General features: G+C 42.0%; 1 protein-coding gene and 1 pseudogene across 1 annotated transcript; one reads left to right on the top strand and one right to left on the bottom strand.

The window, feature by feature from the left end:
• Nucleotides 1-1798: 1798 nt before the first annotated feature.
• Nucleotides 1799-4246, top strand: LOC109909328 (acyl-protein thioesterase 1-like; annotated as a pseudogene).
• A 1929-nt stretch (nucleotides 4247-6175) lies between these two features.
• LOC109908780 (regulator of G-protein signaling 20) lies at nucleotides 6176-12548 on the bottom strand. The gene is made up of 5 exons (XM_020507472.2): nucleotides 12458-12548; nucleotides 10588-10748; nucleotides 7620-7703; nucleotides 7135-7369; nucleotides 6176-6911 (listed from the first exon to the last, which is right to left on the bottom strand). Exons 2-5 carry the CDS (start codon nucleotides 10743-10745, stop codon nucleotides 6717-6719), a joined length of 672 nt encoding a protein of 223 aa, XP_020363061.1. The 5' UTR covers nucleotides 10746-10748; nucleotides 12458-12548; the 3' UTR covers nucleotides 6176-6716.
• Nucleotides 12549-12752: the final 204 nt, after the last annotated feature.

The raw sequence follows: 12752 nt of genomic DNA on the forward strand, positions 1-12752 counted from the left end.
GTTCTAGCTTGTTTGGCTCCCTGGGCGAACCCCCCTTCAGCGCCCGTCCCCCCCCACCAAATTTTTTTTCTTCAGACATTTGGAACACAAAAACCTAATCATAACATTTAAAACTATATAAATATACAAATATATATAAAATAAGACTATAAAAAAGAACAAAGACAAATAGAAACAAATTTGTGTTGATTAGGCACTTGAGCATCAATACATTACCCATCCCCCAACACTGTAAACCAAGAGTCAAGACTAAACCAATTCACCTTGGTGGTGTGCAGTACTGTACAAAGTTAGAGGTGCACTATTTGATAGATTCCCCTGCTCTCCCTACCTCGGGCTTCCAGTGGGGAGACCTGAGGTCAACCTACCCACACCCCCATCTCGTACTTCTGAGTGGGAGACCTTCCCAGGCAGTAGCCTGCCTAGCTCACAAACTAGAATCAGGGCGCCCAAGGTTAATTGACCCACAGTCCCACGATATCATTGATGTAACATGCAAATGAGCAATATTGATTTAATTTGATTTATTTGACCTTTATTTTAACTAGGCAAGTCAGTTAGGAACAAATTCTTATTTTTAATGACAGCCTAGGAACAGAGGGTTAACTGCCTCGTTCAGGGGCAGAGCAACAGATTTGTACCTTGTCAGCTCAGGGGTTTGAACTTGCAACCTTCCGGTTACTAGTCCAACGCTCTAACCACTAGGCTACCCTGCCGCCCCCCAGAAAACTGATCACGCAAATGTCACCATTCCGATTTCTTTTTGTGTGGGTGCCCCGTGCCGCCACTGGCAAGATGCCACCCTGGGCGGTGGCCCATGTCGCCTAAATCTGCCACTGGTTGTATGTGCGGTAATAATATGTCATTGCCGTTGCCTGCTATTGTACCTGCCGCACTGAAAGATACTGCAGCGGTGAGTGAGGGATGTTTGGCAGCGAGCATTGAAGGCAACATGCATGTTGTTGCAGACAATAGCTCTCACATTATTGTCTCACATACATCTGTATTCACAGTAAAGGCTGTAACAAAAGCCTGCACTGTAGCTTGCAGGTGGAGGGTTCAATACCCCAAACCGAGACCCGACAAAGCCATTGACATTAAAGTGTTGTCAATAAAGCTAACCACATTGTGCATTTATGTATCTCTTTTGCATTACAGGTGATATTTCTTCATGGCCTGGGTGACACTGGGTATGTGCAGTACAGCTCATTCATTTCATCCATCAATTTACTCCTACCACTCACCATTGACTCAAGAGTAATCGGTCATATTATTTCCATTTACTGTAGTCTTCAGCTCATAAGATGTGTTCTGTCTCCTAGAGATGAACGTACTTTGGTGCGAAAAGTGCAAATCAATCCCAGAACAACAGCAAAGGACCTATTGAAGATGCTGGAGGAAACAGGTACAATTGTATCTATATCCACAGTAAAACGAGTCCTATATCGACATAACCTGAAAGGCCGTTCAGCAAGGAAGAAGCCACTGATCCAAAACCGCCATAAAAAAAAACAGACTATGGTTTGCAACTGCACATGGGGACAAAGATCATACTTTTTGGAGAAATGTCCTCTGGTCTGATGATGTCAGACTGTGGGCGTAGCTGCTGCATGAAATCAGGCGCAGGAGAGATGAGTGAACAACGCACTTTACTCAAGAAAATAGCACAATTAACAGTACCAATGTGCGAACAATAACGGTTGCCACAAAACCATCAGGAAACGTAGCGACATGAACAATAAACAATCACACACAAAGACATGGGGGAAACAGAGGGTTAATGACCAGTAATTGGGAAATGAAAACCAGGTGTGTTGGAAACAAAGACAAAACCAATGGAAAATGAAAAGTGGATTGGCGATGGCTAGAAGGCCGGCAATGTCGACCGCCGAGCGCCACCCAAACAATGAGAGGAAAGTCGTGACAGATTAAACAAAAGGAGAACTGTTTGGCCATAATAACCATCGTTATATTTGGAGGAAAAGGGGGAGGCTTGCAAGCAGAAGGACACCATCCCAACCATGAAGCACGGGGGTGGCAGCATCATGTTGTGGTCGTGCTTTGCTGCAGGTGGGACTGGTGCAATTCTGAAAATTGATGGTTTCATGAGGAAGGGAAATTATGTGGATATATTGAAGCAACATCTCAAGACATCAGCCAGGAAGTTAAAGCTTGGTCGCAAATGGGTCTTCCAAATAGACAATGACCCCAAGCATACTTCCAAAGTTGTGGTAAAATGGCTTAAGAACAACAAAGTCAAGGTATTGGAGTGGCCATCACAAAGCCCTGACCTCAATCCTGTAGAACATTTGTGGGCATAACTGAAAAAGCGTGTGCGAGCAAAGAGGCCTACAAACCTGACTCCGTTACACCAGCTCTGTCAGGAGGAATGGGCCAAAATTCACCCAACATATTGTGGGAAGCTTGTGGAAGACTACCCGAAAACGTTTGACCCAAGTGAAACAATTTAAAGGCATTGCTACCAAATACTAATTGAGTGTATGTAAGCTTCTGACCAACTGGGAATGTGATGAAAGAAATAAAGCTGAAATAAATCATTCTCTCTACTATTACTCTGACATTTCACATTCTTAAAGTAAAGTGGTGATCCTAACTGATCTTAGACAGATCATTTTTGCTTGGATTAAATGTCAGGAATTGTGAAAAACTGAGTTTAAATGTCTTTGGCTAAGGTGTATGTAAACGTCCGACTTCAACTGTATATGCATTTATTAATGACAGTGAAACTGTTTTTTATTTATTTAAATGTTTCAGTCCATTCAAGCCTGTTACATTAAACGTGGGCATGACCATGCCCTCCTGGTAAAAAGTCAAGTTTATTTAATTTTATTAAAAGGAAGGCAATATCCAAGAACAGTAGCCGATTTGGGTTAATCACTCCCCTCTATGTTATAGGTTTGACATCATCGGGTTGCAAACAGATGCAGAGGAAGACGAAGCTGGTATTAAACATGTTTCAGAGAAAAGTGAGTCTACATGGTTTGGATATAGCTGCACTAGGGCATACAGTATGGTAATGTTTTAAACTGTATGAACCTGAGCTTGATTCTATTTGAATTTGATTTCATTGAGTGCTGCCTGTCTTCTCAGCTAAAACGCTGATTGATCAAGAAGTGAAGATTGGAATAACATCCCACAGAATTGTTCTTGGTGGGTTTTCTCAGGTAGACTAGCCTGTGACAATAAAAACCTGTAAAACAACGCTCAAATGTACTAAACTCAGTGGTAAGACATAGCGATAGTAATTATATGTGTGCTTTGGTGTATACAGGATGGAGCGTTGTCTCTCTACACTGCTCTCACGACCCAACAGAAGCCGGAGGGAATGGTTGCTCTCAGCTGCTGGCTCCCTCTACAGTACACCCTCCCTCAAGTATAGGATATCCTGCATTGGAAGTGTTCTGTTGTGCACTTAGGTTATACATAAGATCCATTCTATTGTTTTGGAATGTAAACAGTCTATTAGCTTGTTACTTTTACCAAACCACACAAATCAACAATGGTCAAAGTAAATTCCCAGACATCGACAAAATCGTTCTAGAGACGTCGCAAGTCGTAGCTGATTTGAAATATAACCCTAATGTTGTCCTTTCTCAGGCGTCGGCCAACTCTGCCAACAAGGAGATGCATGTCCTGCAGTGCCATGGCGAGGCGGACCCTCTGGTGCCCGTAATTTTGGATGTCTCACAGTGGAGAAACGAAAGACCCTCTGTAACCTATCCAACATCACCTATAATACCTATCCCAGAATGCCTCACAGTGCCTGCCCTGAGGTTAGTATGGTTTGTACAGCAGCTGTGTGAATTCTGTAATTATGGTTCAACTTAGAAGATTGGCACTTTTTGAAGTCTTTAAACATGCATAATAGAGTTGACATGAAATTAATGTATTATATTTTGTGTTGTAATACTTGTCTCTCTTGCGTCCAACAGGAAATGATGGATATCAAGCAGTTTATTGACAAGCAGCTTCCTCCAATCTAAGGGTTAGACCTACACACCCACTGCCATTAGAGTTGCTTGAAGGTGACTCCTGTGATGCTCCATAGACTGTCTGAACCACATATCTCACTCAATATAACCTGCTGCTAACTCAGACTGACAGAGACATAGTCAGGGACAGGCCTGAGGGCTAGCTAGAGACAAGCCAAGGAGAGGGACACCATAACTTCAAACAATTGTATTCTCTGCTGGAGCCTGGTGGAATCTTTTAATGTTTGAATCTGTTTGCCAGTTGCCAGTGCTGTTGTCAGTGTAGCTATTTGCTATTGAAAAGCCATCTCTTCCAGGGAGTATTTTTTTGATTGTATCGTTTTGAAAATATGAATCTTAATATGTTGATTTGCTATGGGGAAATAAAACCCTGATATAATGCAATAGTAAAAGAAGACGACAACATATTAATTATTGTGCTTTATTCGATTTGTAAGACTTGAAAGCCATTTTCTGTTAATTCAATACACAAATACAGTATATGAATGGTCACATACTATTTATTTCATACATGTATGTTCCTGTTTATGTTTTGACGGAGAAATAGGACTAAATTAGCATCACAGTATTCATATCACAGGCAAGATCTTTTTCCAGGTATCAGCTCACACTGTACATAAAAAGTTACTATTCTTTGAGAAGAGCTGAAAGCACCACAATTTAATATCAAGTGTGTTAAACTGCTGCACCATTTTTGTGATATTTTATTCAAACTACAGTACCAGTCAAAAGTTTGGACACACCTACTCATTCACCTACTAATTTTTCTTTATTTTTACTATTTACTACATTGTAGAATAGTAGTGAAGACATCAAAACTATGAAATAACACATATGGAATCATGTAGGAACCAAAAAAGTGTTAAACAAATCTAAATATATTTTAGATTTTAGATTCTTCAAAGTAACCACCCTTCGCCTTGATGACAGCTTTGCACACTCTTGGCATTTTCTCAACCAGCTTCACCTGGAATGCTTCCCACATATGCTGAGCACTTGTTGGCTGCTTTTCCTCCACTCTGCGGTCCAACTCATCCCAAACCATCTCAATTGGGTTGAGGTCGAGTGATTGTGGAGGCCAGGTCATCTGATGCAGCACTTCATCACTTTCCTTCTTGCTCAAATAGCCCTGACACAGCCTGGAGGTGTATTTTGGGTCCTTTTCCTGTTGAAAAACAAATGATAGTCCCACTAAGCCCAAACCAGATGGGATGGCGTATCGCTGCAGAATGCTGTGGTAGCCATGCTGGTTAAACTTTCCCTGAATTCTAAATAAATCACAGTGTCACCAGGAAAGGACCATCACACCACCTCCTCCATACTTCACGGTGGGAACCACACATGCAGAGATCATCTGTTCCCCTACTCTGCGTCTTACAAAGACACAGTGGTTGGAACCAAAAATCTCAAATTTGGACTCAAATTTGGACAAATTTCCACCAGTCTAATGTCCATTCTTCTTATTGGTGTCCTTTAGCAGTGGTTTCTTTGGAGCAATTCCACCATGAATGCCTGATTCATGCAGTCTCTTCTGAACAGTTGATGTTGAGATGGGTCTGTTACTTGAACTCTGTGAAGCCTTTATTTGGGCTGCAATTTCTGAGTCTGGTAACTCTAATGAACTTATTCTATGCAGCAGAGATACCTCTGGGTCTTCCTTTCCTGTGGCGGTCCTCATGAGAGCCAGTTTCATCATAGCACTTGATGGTTTTGCGACAGCACTTGAATAAACTTTCAAAGTTCTTGAAATGTTCCATATTGACTGACCTTCATGTCTTAAAGTATGACTGACCTTCATGTCTTAAAGTAATGATGGACTGTTGTTTCTCTTTGCTTATTTGAGCTGTTCTTGCCATGATATGGACTTGGTATTTCACCAAATAGGGCTATCTTCTGTATACCAACCCTACCTTGTCACAACACAACTGATTGTCTCAAACGCATTAAGTTAACTTTTAACAAGGCACACCTGTTAATTGAAATGCATTCCAGGTGACTACCTCATGAAGCTGGTTGAGAGAAAGCCAAGAGTGTACAAAGCTGTTATCGAGGCAAAGGGTGGTTACTTTGAAGAATCTCAAATAGAAAATATATTTTGATTTGTTTAACACTTTTTTGGTTACTACATGATTCCATATGTGTTATTTCATAGTTTTGATGTCTTCACTATTCTACAATGTAGAAAATAGTAAAAATAAAGAAAAACCATGGAATGAGTAGGTGTTGCCAAACTATTGACTGGTACTGTATGTTGAAGGTGTAGTGGTAAACGATCTAATGCCAAGGCACTTTCCCATGTCTTCTTAATATTAAGTGAAATTAGATTTCATTAAAAATAACTGAAAATGATTTAAGTCTGACAATAGAACTATACACAAATGCAGTGCCAACAGATACAACATGCTTTCCCCTCATAAAACTATAGAAAAGTGCAATGTGAAGTGCTAGGCAATATAAAAATATAAATATACTTGGAAACATCTTGAAATCTGAATTAGAATACAGCGTATGTTCTTGCTCGCTTTGAGGATTTTGGAAAGCCAATATTTAAGGTAGCACACAGTAGTTACACCTTAATATCGACATTTTTGTAAATAGAGCCTATTGATCAATCAACATGTGAACTGTAACTGAAAGCTGGACCTAAGATACACAAGTGTCATCTAAGAGCAATGTGTAGAGTGATTGATGGAGAATGGAAGTCTATGGCTCTGTGGCAGGTGGTGGTTCTTCCAGGCCCTGCAGTAATTCGGCATACGCTGTCGAGTTCATGTAGCGTGGGTATGAGTCTCTCTGCATCAGAGTGTAGATCTGCTGCTGGGCGTCCTCAAACGTGTGGGACGTGGGCTCCAGCATGTTCTTGTTGATCACGTCTCGAACACGTGAGTCCAAACTCACCTGGAGAAGTAATTAAACAACCAGAGAAGTTGAATAAGAGCAGTAGCGGTCTAATGAATAACTGTAATAAGTCGGAGGTATGTGAAATCTAGAGTAGTCTTGCTGAAGCAAGTCACACTAATGAGAATACTCTATGGAGAAAGCATTTTAGGCTTACAGCTATAAATGAGCACAATTATAGGATACTTCAGTCTCAAGAAAGGCCAAAGCGGTGTAAGCTCACCTCTTTAGGGGAGAGGATAGAAATGAAGTCCTCATAGATCTGTCGTACTTTCTCCTCCACCACAGTTTTGTTGGTCTCCTTTTTGAGCTCTTCGCAGGCCAACCAGAACATCATGTTCTCTTCACTAAACTCTGTCCTTAGGAACTGTCGGAAGCAGCCCCGCCCTGCGGGGCTCTTCATCAGCCTCTCAAACGACATGGTCCATATTGTCGCATCCTCCAGAGTAGGCTTGGGGCTTCAAAAAAGGGACCGTGCTCTTTATTTCATACAATAGATGTAGTTGAGAATGTTTAATGTTGACGTTTCAGCTCTAGCTCTATATAATTACATATAGAACTCAAAACATTACATCACATATTAGTAATTTAGTAGGATCTCTGTGTCTAGAGATTTTATTAAACAGTCTCAACCATATCCCCTTTTCTTGTTTTTCCTAAACTATGTAGCTAACCCTATAGGGTATATTTACTGTGTAGTGCTGTTACCTGTCATCACAGTTTGCGATTCCCTCTGCCCTCCTCTCATAGGTGCTTCTTTGAATCCTCTCATCCTCTGTCATAACAGTCAGACTGAAAAACAGTGAAAAACGGAATAGAAATAGAAAATGTACTGTATGTACAATGTAGGGTTTTCGGCTATTGTCAATTGGCGTGGAGGGCAGCAGGCATGTTGTTTGTTCCAAACTGTGAACAACAGTGGTGGTAGGTGCACATGTCCCGGATGCGTGAGTTCGGCAGGGAGGTCTTGTGTAAACACTACTGTCATCCAGTCCTTAGAGATGTGCTGGAGTTAATTTAAACACCTAGTATAGCAGTCACCTGTAGCCTAATTAAAGGCAGGTGAGAATCCACCACATCTGGGCTCTCCAGACACACACTGTAGCTCTGCGACAATTAGCACAACTTAATTGAGGTTGATGTGGAGACAGAGACTATTCCCACTCCCTGAGGTGTGAATTAGCATGCTCTTATTCTGCACACAACAGGTAGTGCTGTCCTAAGAGAGCAGTCAGAGGAAGAGGCATAATCCTTGCTTACGTATACATCTATGACTTCAAAACATAAATGTCCCTGTGGGTTTTGTCCACAGAGACCGTGTGTAGCTGGCAGATGCTCCGTTTTTATGCCTCTGTTTGTGTCCTGTGCAGAGTATATTGTACAGTGCATTCGGGAAGTATTCAGACCCTTGACTTTTTCCACATTTTGTTATGTTACAGCCTTATTCTAAAAATCTTTTTTCCCCTCATCAATTTACACACAGTATCACATAATTCTAAATTTATTACAAATAAAAAAACAAAATACCTTATTCAAACCTTTTGCTCTGCGACTCGAAATTGAGTTCAGGTGCATCCTGTTTCCATTGATCATCCTTGAGATGGTTGTACAACTTGATTGGACAATTAAATTGATTGGACATTATTTGGAAAGGCACACACCTGTCTATATATGGGCTTACAGTTGACAGTGCATGTCAGTGCAAAAACCAAGCCACGAGGTCGAAGGAATTGTATATAAAGCTCCGAAACCGGATTGTGTCGAGGCACAGATCTGGCGAAGGGTACCAAAAAATGTCTGCAGCATTGAAGGTCCCCAAGAACACAGTGGCCTCTATCATTTTTAAATGGAAGACGTTTGGAACCACCAAGACTCTTCCTAGAATTGGCTGCCTGGCCAAACTGAACAATCGGGGGAGAAGGGCCTTGGTCAGGGAGGTGATCAAGAACCCGATGGACTCTCTGACAGAGCTCCAGAGTTCCTCTGTGGAGATGGGAGGATGTTCCAGAAGGACAACCATCTCTGCAGCACTCCAACAATCAGGCCTTTATGGTAGAGTGGCCAGACGGAAGCCACTCCTCAGTAAAAGGCACATGAAAGCCCACTTGAAGTTTGCCAAAAGGCACCTGAAGACCCTCAGACCGTGAGAAACAAGATTTTCTGGGCTGATGAAACCAAAATGGAAGTCTTTGGCCTGAATGCCATGTGTCATGTCTGGAAGAAACCTGGCACCATTCATACGGTGAAGCATGGTGGTGGGAGCATTATGCTATGGGATTTATTTCAGTGGCAGGGACTGAGAGACTAGTCAGGATTGAGGGTAAGATGAATGAAGCAAAGTACAGAGAGATCATTGATGAAAACCTGCTTCAGAGTGCTCAGGACCTCAGACTGAAGTGAAGGTTCACCTTCACTAAGCACACAGCCAAGACAACGCAGGAGTGCCTTCGGGACAAGTCTATGAATGTCCTTGAGTGGCCCAGCCAGAGCCCAAATTGAACCCGATTGAACATCTCTGGAGTGACCTGAAAATAGCTGTGCAGCAACGCTCCCCATCCAACCTGACAGAGCTTGAAAGGAACGGCAGAGAAGAATGGGAGAAACTCCCCAAATACAGCTGTGCCAAGCTTGTAGCATCTACCCAAGAAGACTCAAGGCTGTAATCGCTGCCAAATGTGCTTCAACACAGTACTGAGTAAAGGGTCGGAATACTTTATTTTGTAAAAATTTGCAAAAATTTGTCAAAAACAAATATTGCTCTGTCATTAAGGGGTATTTTGTGTAGATTGATGAAGCAAAAAAACAATGTAATCCATTTAGAATAAGGCTGTAACATAACAAAATGTGGAAAAAGTCAAGGGTTCTGAAGACGACCGAATGCACTGTATGTAGGTTGCTCCAGATAACGACGTCATGTGCATAGGGGGCACGTGCCCCCTCAGAGATGTCCTGTAAAATATAAATAATATGTTTCATTTTTTGTTTGTTGTCTCTCTGTAATACTACTATCCACCTAGCAATTTTATGAAGTTGGCTTTAGCTAGCCCAGATAGGTTCCTAATCTCCCAACCTCATAACTAGATACCAATAAGCAATTTCAGGCTATCAATCAAGTAGCTAGCTTGTCTAACTATCTTAGCTGGCATGCCAGCTGTCGGTGGACTTTAGAAACACAAACAATTACTAAATTCACTGAATATGACCCACATTCCTTTCAATCTTATACCCAGATTTGAGCATATGTAGTTTCTTTAACAAAATAACTACAGAGGATACAGACAGCTCAAGAGGTATGCTTAGATATGCATAAAAATATACATATTTTTTAAATAGAATTAAGTATAATGATTATGGCTCTTGATTGCAGGAAAGACCGTTTCAGGTGTTTGAAAAATGCAAAATTCTCCAACTTTCTGACTGGGGGCTCAGTCCCACTCCAGACCACTCCCCAGCCATCTTCACATACTTGGTGCCCCCTCAGATTTTTGGGGTGCATGACGCCCCTGCTCCAGAGTGCAGAGTTTTGGTATAAGCATGGTATATATAATGGAAGGTAGCTATGGGTTATGTCCCAAATGGCACCCTATGGGCCCTAGTCAAAAGTAATGCGCCATATAAGGAATAGAGTGCCATTTGGGACACAAACCCTTACTATGGATAGTATAGTGGTACCTACCAGGAGCAGCTGCAGCAGCAACACCAGCAGAAACAACAGGCATTGGAGGCGTTGGTGGGCATGTTCCCCATCCTGTGCTGTGATTGGAGGACACTGGCCGCGGCTTCCTGGTGCATTTGCATCTGTCTCTTGCGCATCTCCAGCCGCTCTGACCCCATGGGCTGCAGACCAGGACACACAACACCACGCTGAGGTTGTAGGTGAGACAGACTCACAATACTGCAGACCCCCCCCCCCCCCCCCCCCCCCAATACAATACAATACAGCACACTGCACTCACTTAGGCTATACAACCTGGAAACTCGAGTTGGTTCAGATAATTCCCACATAGAATGCAGGCATCAGTCATCCATCCGTATACTTGTATCCATATCTTCTTGTAGATAACATTGAGGGAGTGAAAAATATGCCATTTTAAAGACTTGTACACAGTGGCGGATTTAGGTATAGGCGACATGGGCAGCCTCCCAGAGCGGCATCTTGCCGGGGGCAGCACGGGGCGCCCACAAATTGCGCGATCGGTTTTCTAGCGCTCATTTGCACGCCACGTCAATGATAGCATGTCACCGTGTTGTACTGTGGGTCAATTAACCTTTTCGAAGTGGGCGCCCTGATTCTAGTTTGTGAGCTAGGCAGGCTACTGCCTGGGAAGGTCTCCCACTCAGATGCAGGAGATGGGGAGGGAAGCGACCTCAGATCTCCCAACTGGGAGCCGGAGATCTATCAAAAATCTATCAAATAGCGCACCTCTAAATGTGTACAGTACTAATGCAATTAGTAAAATCAGACACACTACGAAATGCTACCAAATAAACCACAATTCATTCATAATACTGTGAATATATAGTTACACAGACATATTGTTGAATTTTTTTCTGCTTTGTGCGAAATCGTTAAGAATAATATTAAACCAGTCTGCACACCACCAAGGTGAATTGGTTTGGTCTTGACTCTTGGTTAGCAGTGTTGGGGGATGGGTAATGTATTGATGCTCGAGTGCCAAATCAACACACATTTGTTTCTATTTGTCTTTGATACTTCTTTTTGATATTTATGAGTCATATTTTTGGGGGTGGTTCGCCCAGGGAGCCATACAAGCTAGAACCGCCACTGCTTGTACAAAATCTCGAAACCACGTAAAAATAGTAGCCTACTGAGGGAATCCCCACGGCATGTCGTCACATCAGCTCGAGCGCGCATGTCTTGCGGAATGCTTTGACCGCTTCAACAGAGCAGAATGATCGTTGTGCGAACTTCTTTTCACTGTCAAAGTGATAACTTATTATAGCGAGAAATGTAGTACCAGTTGGCTATGCAAAATACCGTCATTGACATTACATACATAAACATATATAAGCTATATCTAAGCTATTAAACGCCTATTACCAAGCCTAACATTCGCAGGATCAAATCATTTTAACGCGCTCTGGGGTGAGAAATGCATGGGATGAGAAAGACGAGGCGTTGCTGCCTCCATCCAAGCATCCTCAGATACAACACAGATGGAGACTTGGGGGTTAGAGCGCTTTTGTTTTGTTTTTACCATTTATTAGGTTAATCAATATTGAGAATATTTTAAACGAAATACTGTATGCTGACAGTATAATAACGCATACGGTGTATTTTTCTTTCAAGATGGAGAATATGGCATCTAATGATCTGATGCAAATGATGACTACAGCAGCAATAAATAAATAAATGACCATTCAATTCGGTAGCTATTTCCAAAAGATAGAACGAGATTGTCAAGAAACCATGCTGGCAATAATTATCTAGTGTCCATCATTTTCCATTTAGATTGCTGAATCTAATTCAAATTTTAGCATTCAATTATATTTCAAAGCGGAAATCCCAATGTAACTGTACTCACTGTGTCACCATGAATGCCAGAATACAGGTGATTCTTGCCTCAATCACAACCGTCTGCACTGTGTTGCAATTCGTTTGCTCCATGCGCATGCGTTTTGTTTGAGTGCAAAAAAAAAATGTTCTGCAGCTGAATCGTTGAAGGGCAGAACAGCTTTTACTGGAGGCTTCAAGAAATGTTTGATGATGTTCTCATAGCCTCATCTGTAGCAAAGCCTACTTCACAACCACTGAATGAAACCTATCCATGATCAACCCACCATGAGTAGCTAGGTTTCCATCCAATTGGCGGCAGATTT

This window comes from Oncorhynchus kisutch, linkage group LG18 (genome assembly GCF_002021735.2).
Source record: "Oncorhynchus kisutch isolate 150728-3 linkage group LG18, Okis_V2, whole genome shotgun sequence".
Taxonomy (NCBI): domain Eukaryota; kingdom Metazoa; phylum Chordata; class Actinopteri; order Salmoniformes; family Salmonidae; genus Oncorhynchus; species Oncorhynchus kisutch.